Here is a 12,320-nt window from a genome sequence, read left to right on the forward strand (position 1 = left end):
CTGACAGCTCGGAGCCTGGAGCCTGCTTCAGATTCTGTGTCTCCCTCTCTCTCTGCCCCTCCCCTACTTGCACTCCGTCTCTCTCTGTCTCTCAAAAATAAATAAAAATTTAAAAAAGTTTAAAAACAGTCTACTTAGAGTTAATATTTTACCACTTCATATAAAATGTAAGACTATTGCAGCAATATAGTTACATTTGCACTCTCATCCTTTTTGCTATTGTTGTAATCTATAATTCATCTAGGTATGTCAAATCCTACAATGGATTGTTATTGTTTTTGCTACTGGCCTTCCAATTTCAGACTACTTTTGGTCATTCTCCAATGTTTTCGAATAGGCTTTGGTGTTTTACACTTTGCAATTGCTTATAATTTGTTTAAAATTGTCACCAAACATTTATTTCTGTAATTTTTATATTGTTTATAATTTTTACATTGTTCATACTTGTGATATGCAGTATTTTAGCCCAGTAAAATATAAGCTACACAGCCATTGCTAGAAATAGAAATGGCCATTATTAGAAAGTTCTTAATTTAACTATAGCCATATTTATCAATCTGTTACTTTACAGTAGCAGCTTTTCTCTTATTTAAGGAATCCTATAATACCTTCAAGATAATAAAATGATCTCTTCAGGCATATCTCATGTTAACTGCCCTTCACTTTATTGTACTTCGCAGATACTGTGTTCTTTACAAATTCAAGGTTTGTGGCAGCCTTGTATCGAGCAAGTCTATAGCATTTGCTCATTTCACGTCTCTGGATCACATTTTGGTAACTTTCACAATATTTCAAACTTTTTCATTATTGTATTTGTTATGGTGATCTCTGATCAGTGATTATGACTCCCTGAAAGATCAGATGATGGTTAGCATTTTTTAAAAATAAAGTATTTTTTAATGTTTATTTATTTTGAGAGAGAGAGAGTGCAAGTGAGGAAGAGGCAGAGAGAGGGACAGAGAGAATCTGAACAGGCTCCACACTGTCAACACAAAGCTTGACACAGGGCTCGATCTCATGAACTGTGAGATCATGACCTGAACCCGAAATGAAGAATCAGATGCTTAACTGACTGAGCCACGCATGCCCCAGCAGTAAAGTATTTTTAAATTAAGGTATTACATGTTTTTTTAATACATAATGTTCTTTTACACTTAATGGACTGCAGTGTAGTGTAAACATAATTTTTATATGCATCAAGGAACCAAAAAATTCATTTCATTTGCTTTATTGTGATATTCACTTTATTTTGGTGGTCTGGAACCCAACCCATATCTCTGAAAAATGCCTGTATTCCAAAAGTTTTGAAGCTTTGCTTTTCACAATTGTTACTTTAATGTATTTAGCCTTAATCTGTGTATTTATTTGGTGTGAGGTAGGGATCCAGTTTCATTTTTCCACGTAGGTAACCTGTTCTCAAAAACCATTTATTGACTAGTCAGATTTTCCTCAGTACCCTACAACATTTACTGTGTTGAGTACTGGATTTATTGCATTCCCATAAATACTTTGGGATTTTGTTGTGCTGTGCTATTTCATTACTTGGCCAACCCCTTCACTTGCAGCCTGTATCCTATCCCCTCACTTACCTAAGAATATTCCTCCAGCAAGTCTTCTCTCTCCTGCTTCATATTTTACTCCACCTGAGTATTCCTATCAGCATATAAGCACGTAGTTATTTTTCCATATTAAATAAACAAAACTCAACCTCACTTCCCCCCTTAGCTTTGGCTATACCTCGCTGCTCTCCTTCAGTATGAAACCTCTACATTTACTGTTGTTGGAGAGGAAAAACGTTTCCTCTGCCCTCTTAGGTTTATTGTCTGGGGGCCTGTGAATTCACCTGACAGAAGAAGATTGGAAAGAAAAATTATGGGAGCTTACAAAAGAAGTAGCTTGATAAATGGTTAAAGTTAGTAGGGGAAAAAAAGAGGGGTAGAAAAAGCCTTTGGGGGAAGAGCACCTGGGTTTCTAGAAGAACAAATGGGAGATAAGAAAGTTTGTGATAATGCTTGTTCATGCAGGTGTGGGGTTTTTTCCGTCTCCATGGCCATAAGATTCCCCTGGAGAGAGAATTTATGGTAGATATATTCTGGGTCTCCTTCCTGGTAATGAAAGTCCACCCTCATCTACCCCTCAAAGAGGGAATTTATGGCAGCCTTACTTCCTAGAAGTCTCTTGTAGTCAGATAAGGGAAGCTCCAAAAAGGCTTCTTTCTGTATCCGCTGATGCCTTCAGCTTAAAATAATCTTCATACCAGCTCTGGGGGTCTGAATGGGTTCCTGCATTGTCTCCAATTCCTGTCTCCCCTTTCTTTCCTGAATCCTATTCAATCATTTCACTGTTCCACAATAGCTTTTGTCAAAGTTACCAAATGACTTCCACATTGCTAGATGTAATGGTTGTTCTCAACATTCATCTTACTTCCACTCTAGGTGCATCTGATATCCCCCAATCCTCAATACACATGATTCACTTGGTTTTCTGGATGCCAAGTGTTTTCCTTCTTCCTCACTGGTAACTTCTCAGACTCCTTTGCTGGCACTCTCATCTCCCCTCTTTTTATTGTAGTGTTAGGTCTTCCTGAACTTTTATAGATTTTTTTTAAAAAGTTTATTTATTTATTTTGTGAGAGAGAGGGAGGGGTAGAGAGAGAGAGAGAGGGAGAGAGAGACTCCCAAGCAGGCTCTGTGCTATCATTGAGGAGCCCAATGCAGGGCTCAAACTCACGAACTGTAAGATCATGACCTGAGCAGAAACAAAGAGTCAACAGCTTAACCAACTGTGTCATCCAGGCGCCCCAAGTCTTCCCGACCTTTTAATTCTCTATTTGTAGTCACTCCTTAGTGCCATATATTAATACTGTATAAATCCTGATGACTCCCAAATTTTTATTTCCTGATCTTATTTCATTAATAAATTCATGTGTCTTTTCATCCACAACAATGTCTAACTGGCATTTCAAACTTACATGTTGCCATGGTCTGAACATTTGGGTCTGCCCTTCCTCTTTTTTTTTTTTTTTTTTTTTAATGTTTATTTTTGAGAGAGACAGAGAACGTGAGTGGGGGAGGGGCAAAGAGAGAGACAGACACAGAATCCGAAGCAGGCTCCAGGCTCTGAGCTGTCAGCACAGAGCTGGATGTGGGGCTCAAACCCACGAACCATGAGATCATGACCCAAGCCGAAATCAGACACTTAACTGACTGAGCCACCCAGGCACCCCTGCCTGGGGTGAAGAGGAAGCCTCTTCTACCCCAAATTCATGTTGAAATGCCAAACCCCAGTGTAATGGTATTAGGATATGGAAGTGATTGTGTCATGAGAGTAGAAACCTCATGTATGGGATTAGTGATCTTATAAAACAGGCTCTACAGGGCTCCCTAGCCCCTTACACCATGTGAGGATAAAACAAGAAGCCTGGGATCCAGAAGAAGCACTTGATTGTGTTGGCACCGTGATCTTGGACTTCTAGCCAATAGAAATGTGAATAATAAATTTCTATTATTTATAAGCCATCCAGTCTGTAAGTGGCCTGAATGGACTAAGACACATGTCTGAATCTAAACTCTTGATTTATTCCCTTCCATCCTTCTAGTTGATAGAACAGTTTTTTCCTTCCCTCATACCTTAACATCCTGTACCATGAACAAATTGTTCATTGGTTATACCTACTAAATGTATCCAGAATCTTGCTATTTCTTATCAACTGCAACACTAGCACTCTGACCCAAGCCACTATCATCTCTCCTGGGATTACTTCATTAGCTTTCTGTGTTCCCTGCTTCCACTCCTGCTTTCAGTCCCTGCTCCCCAACATCTGTGCTTAACACAACATGCAGAATGTTTCCTCTATATTACTCAAAGTAAATGCTAATATCCATATGTCCAGTAAGCCCTTTTATTAAAGGTCAGCAGACTATAGCAGAGGCCAAATCTGGTCAGCTACTTATAAATAAAGTTTTATTGGAACACAGCCACACACTTTTATGTTATGTATTGTCTATGCCTGCTTTCACACTACAACAGCAGTGTGACCAGAGATCCCATGGCCAACAAAGCCTAAAATATTTACTACCTGGCCCTTTACAGAAAATGTTTGTTACCCTACATGATCTGCCCTCTCTCTGCTACCTATCTCACTTCACTTCTGCTCCAGTGAGTTGTCTTGGCCTTCTTGGTGTTTTTGCTAGGCAAGCTTCTACCTCAGGGAGAGGCTGTTGCTGTTTCATCTGCCTACAATTCTCTCCTCTCAAGTATTCACTGCCTTACTTCCTTCAAGTCTGCTCAAAGATTACCTTTTCTGTGGAGCCTTTCCTTACCACTCTTTCATGCTGTAATTCTCATCTCCATCCTCACCCTGATGTTCCCAGTTTTTTTTCGAAGTTCTCCCCCTTAATTCTCTACATTATTTATTGTTTTGTCTTTCTTCACCAGAATATATTCTCCATGAAGGCAGGGGACTCCCCCCAACCCCTATTCCTCATTTCTGTTCGCTGCCATATTTTGAGCATCAAGAACATGAGGTAGGCACTTAATACATATTTGTTGGTGAATTCCTTATTCATGTTCCTTTTCTCTTTGACTTGTTCATTTATCCATATTCATTCGATATGTATTTACAGAGTAATTACACAGTGCTGACCACTGTGGAGAGCACTGGTAAAGGACCACACTGGTAAAGTGCCCCCTGTACTCAGAAATTTCTGCTTACATTCTGGGTCATTCATGGGGATGCTGGAACCAGCTGGTAACCGTGCTGAAAAGCTGAGTGATACACTTTATCTTTCAGTTACCAATTTCTGCTTAAATATCTAATTTTTTTTTCAAAAAATTTTAACGTTTATTTATTATTAAGAGATAGAGACAGAGCATGAGCATGGGAGGGGCAAAGAGAGGGGGAGACACAGAATCCGAAGCAGACTCCAGGCTCAGAGCTGTCAGCACAGAGTCCAACACGGGGCTCAAACCCACGAACCTCGAGATCATGGCCTGAGCCGAAGTCTGATGCTTAACCGACTGAGCCACTCAGGCGCCCCGTTAAATATGTTATTATACATTTAACTGCATGGCTTCACAATTAAACCATATGAAAAACGGAAGTAATGAACACCCCCAATTCACTGCTCCCTAACGACTTGACTTCGTTTTATTCTTCCTTTGCTCTGGAGGTTATTCACATCTAGCAAGGCGGCGAGCAGCTCATCTTTGGGAATGCCCAGCTACTGAGCCCACCGCGCGAACTCGCGGGCGCCGGGTCGGTGGAGCCCCCGTGTGCATCTGCTCCCAGCAAGCCCCTTCTGACGCTGAGCGCGGCCCCCACGGGCAACCTTCCCAACGACTGATGCCAGGGGCTCCCTCCGAGTGCACGTGCAAGGGTCTCCAGGCGTGGAGAGTGGAGGCTCCCGGACCTCCCTGCACCGCTCGGCTGGACTCGGTCACTCTGGATGGAAGGAGCCTTTAACCTGGAAGGAAAGAGGGATCGATCACTCGGGCCTCCACTTGCTGAGCCTATGGCGAGCCGAGATGCGGGGATCGGCTGGGAATGCCTGGGCGCGCGGAGCCCGGTGGGAGGAGTGGGGTGGCCGGCTGGGGTCGTCGGCAGGCCGGCGCGCGGGAGGGGAGACCGCGGGCGGCTAGGGGCGGCGGGGAGGGAGGGTGAAAGAGGGCGACAGGGCGGGCACCTTGGCGGAGCCCAGGTGCGCGTCCCACGTGCGCGCACGCGGCCCCAGTGGGATCGTCCTCCCCCGAGCCTCAGAGGTGCGGTGGCCATAGCTGCACGGGGGACCCATGCGTGTTGACAGATGTCTGTGACTTGGGGTGGGGGGGGGGCGGTGGAGTTTATCCGTGCAGGGCAGTGAGGCCGGAATGACTCCGGGGATCGGGCAGACAGGCATTCTCTGGCCCGGAAAAAGCCACTGATGCAGTAGTTTTCAAAGGGGGATCTGGAATAGTCAAATTTTCCCTTTTAAAAAATGGGTAATTTTAGATCTTAAGTCTGAGAAAATATCCCTGCGGAGCCTATTGCCGTCATTTTATGGGTAAGGGTCACACGGAGATTGCGTGTAGAGCTGGGAGTAGAGCCTTGGGTCTTCTGTGCCAAGCCCAGGGTTTTCCTTCTCTCAAGGGATACTGTCATTGCACGTTTTACTGTTTTCCACTCTGTTGTTGAATTCATTAAAGTGTTTTTAATCCACATGTGTTTTATTTTGTAGGAAGAAGAAATTGACTAAATGAAAAACATGAAGCCAAATAGAATCCCCCTTTGTATTGTTTCAAGACAGGGAAGTAAAAGTAAACCATTGTTGTCTTTTTCCAGTGATATCCTGGGTTTTACTACTGGAAACACCCAGTTTTTCTAATACTCATGATGTCAGAAGGGAAAGCTCCTGTGAAGAAAAGACCTCGTAGAAGTTTATCAGCCAGTAAAACTAAAACAAAAGAATGTAACTCTATTATTTCATTTTTTAACAATGCACCACCTGCTAAGCTTGCCTGCCCTGTTTGTAGTAAAATGGTGCAGAGATATGATTTAAACCGGCATCTTGATGAAAAGTGTGCTAACAATGATGACATCACTCCAGTTGATCAGAGGCATGTTGACTTAACAAATTCACATGTGCCTACAGTAGATTTAACCAATATTGTGTTAGAAGATGTAACGCCAGGAAAGTTGTCACCATCAAAGATAAGTTTAACCCCTGACCAAAGTGATTCAGCAAAAATGGGCGTAAAACAGCAGACCAGCCCCTACTTTAAAAATAATGATGATTTGGGGTGCAAAAATCAAGATAAGCTGAGACATCATAATGTGAAAGTCATTACTTTGGGAAGCCTGTCATCTAAATTGTCCAGAAGATACACAGAGGCTAAAAGAGCAATAGATAAGAATGAGGAATTTGCCAATAAGAGTCCACAGAGTTCCTCATTCACAATGGTTAGGACCCTGGTTGATAACTGTTCAGAGACTGAGGACAAGGATCAAATTTTGGAGAACAGTTCTCAAAAGGAAAATGTGTTTGCCTGTGATTCTCTTAAGGAGCAGAGTACACCTGAACATACTGTAGAAGGCACAAAAATAATGGAAGCTGAAAGCCAAAAGGATACCCAGGAATATGAGAGATCACCCCTTGGCCCTGCCTTCTCAGATAATGCTGCTATGTTATTTTCACCAGATTTAACTCTTGGGAATACATTGAAGTCTACTTCAGAGCACAGTCTTGCAAAGTGGGAGAGCATCAAAGGAGTAGATAATCAAGATGTTGAAAAATGCGAGGCAGGTAGTTGTGAAGAAGTGAAAGTGACTGTTGCTTCAGAAACTAAAACACAGTTGTCAAATTGGGAGGCAAAGTCTGATAGTCCTACACATGATGATTCTAAAGGGCATAACATCCAGGACCTTTCTCCGGAAGGTGACAGTGACTTAAAGAATGAAATCACTTGTGGAATTCCTTTGGAGCAGGGGTCAAGCTGTGATGTTCCTGGTAAAACAGTTACAGTACCACCAAGTCATCCTTACTACCTTCGGAGTTTCCTCGTGGTGCTGAGAGCTGTATTTGAGAATGAAGAAGATAGGATGCTCTTTGATGAACATGAGAGGGGAATTGTAACTAAATTTCATCAATTATCAGGTATCAAGCTCGTGTGCTTTCAAGTTTTTGTTTTCCATTTGCTGGCCTGATTTGGGCAGTAACCTAATGACCACAAGGAGTCAGTGTGGTTCTGTGAGTCCTCTGGGAATGCTCCTGGGAATCAGCCAGCCACAAGGTTTGAGAAGAACATGCATGAAAAAGAGATTTTGTGTTCGGTGATGTCTGCTTCTGCAGTATCATCCTTACAAGCTGTAATTTGGTTATAATGGAAGCATCTGTTTTTCCTTTATATGTATATTTGATGGTTGTAAAACAGCCTTTTCCAGGTTAAAAAAAATAACCTTTGTGACTTAGAAAAGTATTCTTTGCTTTTGAGCATGTAATCAAGCTTAATTTAGGTTGTTTTATTGTTTTTACACACCATTTTCTCAAAACTGAAGTAAAATACAGGAAAGAACAAACCAAAGTATATTAAGGCTTGTTTTTTCCTTCAATTTTAGGTTTTTTGACTCTGCCTTTTAAGGTCAGGGTGTGGAGGAATTGGAAACTTTCAGGCTAAATTGGTGCATTTAAAAATAATGGTCTATGCCTCAGTTCCTTGGCAGCCAGTGGTGGCTCTGAGCCGATAGTGCACATTTGGAGCAAAAGCCACCCTTGTTGCATTGCTAATCCAAAGGGCCATGATGGCTTTATGGAACTGAGTCCCTTCTGAGGTAGGAAACGCTTACTTGGGAGCTACACTGACCTCCCATAATTTGTAGTCAGGTTGGACTCTTCAGTAGAGTTAAAAAAAAAAATCTTAAACATTGCCAGGAATGTTCAAGAGAAGGGTTTTTGTTTTAAATGCACACAATGGAATTACGGTATTCTTAGTATTGCTTTGACATGCGAGTAATACTTCTCTAGGCACAGTTGCATTAATTATCCTCACAGCCTCAGTCTCTACTTATGCTGTCCTCACCAGAACATGGACATGAATGACACCACATTGACTCTTCTGTCCATGGAAGTTACAGATCTTTAGTTGGGTACTGGTTGTATTCATGTGAGCATTTGAGTAGTCCATGGCTCTGTACTTCTGTATAATTGAGAAGAATGAATAGTTCCCTGAATGGAATTTCTGCAGATTCTTGTGTATGGCTCCCCACAGAGAATAATCTTCAGTGTCTCTGTGTGAAAATAAGTACTGCTAATTGAATTTTCCTCTTTAAGGAAAAAAAGGGTGGTGGGGAGTTGAAGATTTAAGAAATACAGTTACACCATTTTAGAATTGGCAGAAATTTGAAGATAATCCAGATAACAGGAAAACTGACCAGGTTAATTAAATAACTTAGCCAAGATCACCAAGTTAGAGATGGCTGCCCTACCAATGCTAGACGAATTTTGAAAATCTTTTCAGATTATTTTCAGCCAACGATACAATCGTTCATATTAAGCTGAAAGCGGAGAATAACATAACTGGAATTCTGGGTAGGGCTTCTCTGATGGAGTAAAAATGTTGGTGGCTAGACAATGGGAAACCTGGTACTTAGAAGTTTTAAAATGGCCAATAACCATGACCAACTTTGGAGATTTTTTGTTGTTTATACACCAATCATCGAATGCCTCATCTTGTTTAATCTTTTCAGCAACATTGGGAAGATGGTGTTATTGCCCCATCCCACCCCCACTTTTTTAACAGAAGAGAAAATGGAGTCTCGGTAAGGTTCATAGATTTGTATAATTCAGAAGTGGCAGGGCTGGTCCCATCCTGGATATTCTTATTGTCCTATGGTGGCAGGCACACAGGACAAGGAGACATCTCCATGGGGACTTCTATATGAAATAAATTGTATTTTCCAAAGGAAGAAAAAGATGTTCTTGGGTGATCAGTTGAGTAAGCATAAGTGTATTTCTAATAGAATATGTTGTATTCAGTTTTAAAAAGTGAATGTTTGTATGTTGTTTTGAGAAGAGAGTTTTCACGACTTTTCTTGCAGCTAGTGGTCAGAAGTTATACGTAAGACTTTTTCAACGTAAATTTGGCTGGATTAAGATGAATAAATTGGAATATGAAGAGATTGCTCCTGACTTAACACCTGTGATTGGAGAATTGCAGCAAGCAGGCTTTCTGCAGACAGGTATGATTAGTCAAAGGAAATGTAAAATGAAAATATGACACGAATAACTAAGTTTCTGCAGAATGATGGTGATACCAGGATGGTGTCATCTCCTGGTTGGTGCCTGGTAAATAGTAATTTTTTTTTAATTGAATTTTTAACCTTAGGACAACAGATTATTCATGTTAAAGCCATTCTTAGCCTGTGTGAAGACCACTGTTGTTTTCTTGGCTGTTTCGTATTTAGGATGATAAAGTCCTCTCTGGATAGATAGGTGGCCGTGGTCCACTGAAGAAACTCATCCCTTCTCAGCTCTCACCTTCCAGCAAGAATCTGACTCATTCAGATGCCTTATCTTTGTGATAGAATAAAGCTGGCTTGCTTGAAGTTAATATTGCCTCTAAAAGCTTCATCTACCCCTATATGCACGCATATACAGCTCTTATAGTTTATAAGTTGATTGCCTCAGAAGTTCATTGACTTAGGCCTATGAGACTATTAGATAACTATGGTTGTCTTGTCAGTAGATTCATTAAGCACCTACCTGTACTGAATGCAGTGTTGTACTGGAAACGTAGGTGGAGGAAGAATGTGAGTCTTCAGTAGTTGCTGACAGTGTAGACTGAAATAAGCAAATCAAGCCAAAGCCAGGTGGTTTCTGTGTGGTGGTTTGTAGTGGAGAGCAGTTAGTAAAGTGAGGTTAGGTGATGTGGTGGTCCTGGGGGAAGACATAGATGCTCAGTAAAGAGGCTTGAACGTGAAGGATTAGGCAGTGGGACTCGGACCCCTGCTTGGAGCACTGCTTCCCACGCGTCAGTGCCATAGTGTCACCTGGGAGCTCCTGTCCCCCACCTGGAGGATTTGATGAAGATTCATAAATCCACAAGTTTAACAGGCATGCCAGGTGACCGCTGCAGGTGAGCCTTGACTTACCTTTAAACGACCTTTAGGCAACAGAACCAGAACCCCTGTGGCTCACTGTTGCACTCAGTCAAGTCTGAGTTTTGCCCTCGATCTGCACAACCCTGTGGGACCTGGCTCTGGCTGCCCCTCCTGCTCTGTCATGGCCACAGAGCGCTCCTCGGTGTTCTTCAGCATGCTGAGTGCACTCCTCTTTCAGAGCCTTGTACTTGCTGCCACACGGCTCATTTCATCCAGCTGTGCTCTGTGTCACGTCATCAGACATTTGCCTGACCACTTGCTCCCTGCCATGTTTGCTTGGCCATAGCCAGTTTTATTTTCATTATAACCGTTATCCCCACCTGACATATATACTTGCTTATTATGCTAGGAGCTGAGCTCCTTGTGGACCAGGACTTGTTTTGGTCATTGTAGTGTGCCCTGGGCCATAGAAGATTACTTGGCATGCAGTGTACACCCACTGAGTACTTGCTGAGTGGAGGAAAAAGGCACTGCCCTAAGCTGTAAATGCCTAGAAGGCAGATACCAGCCAAGTCTGATTCAGCTGCATCCTGGGTCTAGGGTGATGTCTGGGGCCTATAATAGCAGACATATCCATGTATGTTGAGTGAGTGAATCCATGAAGAGGCCTGTGGGGAGGGAGGAGAGCTGATGGTCAGCTTTGGGAGAGGTCCATTTGAAGGGTTTGTAATCCGAGAGCAAATATACCAGTGAGTTTTTAAGGAGAATGTGCAAGCTATATGACTATCCATATGTGTCTTTATTTTATTTTCCTTTGTTTTTTAGTGAGAAATTCTATTAATTTATAACTTTTATGAGGTATCTATTTTCCATATTCTTTTTTTTTGTGTTTTATTTATTTTGAGAGAGAGCATGTGTGCATACGTGCAAGGGGTGGGAGGAGGAGGGGCTGAGAGGTAGGGAGAGAGAATCCCAAGCAGACTCCAGGCTGTCAGCACAGAACCTCACAAACCATGAGATCATGACCTGAGCTGAAATCAAGAGCCAGACGCTTAACCAACTGAGCCACCCAAGTGCCCCTCTATATTCTTTAATAATTGCTTTGGCAAATTAATTACAATTTCTGCAGTAGAATTCCATTATATTTGCATATAACTAAATTTCATTCTTCTTAAATAGAGCTAGAAAATAGTAAAATTCCTTAAAACTATGTTTAACTTTTTTTCTTTTTTTTAAATCCATTTCAGAGTCTGAGTTGCAAGAACTCTCTGAAGTGCTTGAACTGCTTTCTGCTCCTGAACTAAAAACCCTGGCCAAGACCTTCCACTTGGTGAATCCCAATGGACAGAAACAGCAACTCGTGGACACCTTTCTCAAATTGGCCAAACAGCCTTCAGTCTGCACTTGGGGAAAAAATCAGTCTGGAATCGGTGCCGTGATTTTAAAAAGGTTTTGTTGACCGTCATAACAATAAAAGCATTTAAAATGTTGATAGCACATATTAACTTATTATAACAGTACATTTTTTTCAAAATATAATTACTTGTTTCAGTTGCGGTTAGATTAAGAAGTCAAAAGAGTATTACAAGGCTTATTACAATAGCCTGGATTCTTTCTTGGTTTATTATTTATAATTCTTGTAGTACTATATTTGGAGCAAGAAATTTCTAGGACCAAGAAAAATTAGGAGGCAATAGGCCTTTAGTAAATTCTAGTATTTTATTATTCAAGAAAAATGCAGTTTTGG

General features: G+C 41.6%; 1 protein-coding gene across 11 annotated transcripts in view; it reads left to right on the top strand.

Moving 5' to 3' along the window:
* The first annotated feature begins 4,466 nt into the window (after positions 1-4,466).
* FAN1 (FANCD2 and FANCI associated nuclease 1) overlaps positions 4,467-12,320 on the top strand; it is a 34,813-nt gene continuing 26,959 nt past the window's right edge. For 9 of the 11 annotated variants that reach the window (XM_042988252.1, XM_007095871.2, XM_042988257.1 and 6 more), the window contains exons 1-4: positions 5,676-5,760; positions 6,216-7,631; positions 9,572-9,712; positions 11,821-12,022. In XM_042988252.1, coding sequence (XP_042844186.1) covers positions 6,368-7,631; positions 9,572-9,712; positions 11,821-12,022 — 1,607 coding nt within the window. In that variant the 5' untranslated portion in view covers positions 5,676-5,760; positions 6,216-6,367. Of the gene's footprint in view, positions 4,527-5,171; positions 5,568-5,675; positions 5,761-5,899; positions 6,042-6,215; positions 7,632-9,571; positions 9,713-11,820; positions 12,023-12,320 lie in introns of those variants that run through there. The other 2 variants (XM_042988253.1, XM_042988254.1) reach the window with 2 other exon arrangements.

This window comes from Panthera tigris, chromosome B3 (genome assembly GCF_018350195.1).
Source record: "Panthera tigris isolate Pti1 chromosome B3, P.tigris_Pti1_mat1.1, whole genome shotgun sequence".
Classification (NCBI taxonomy): Eukaryota; Metazoa; Chordata; class Mammalia; order Carnivora; family Felidae; genus Panthera; species Panthera tigris.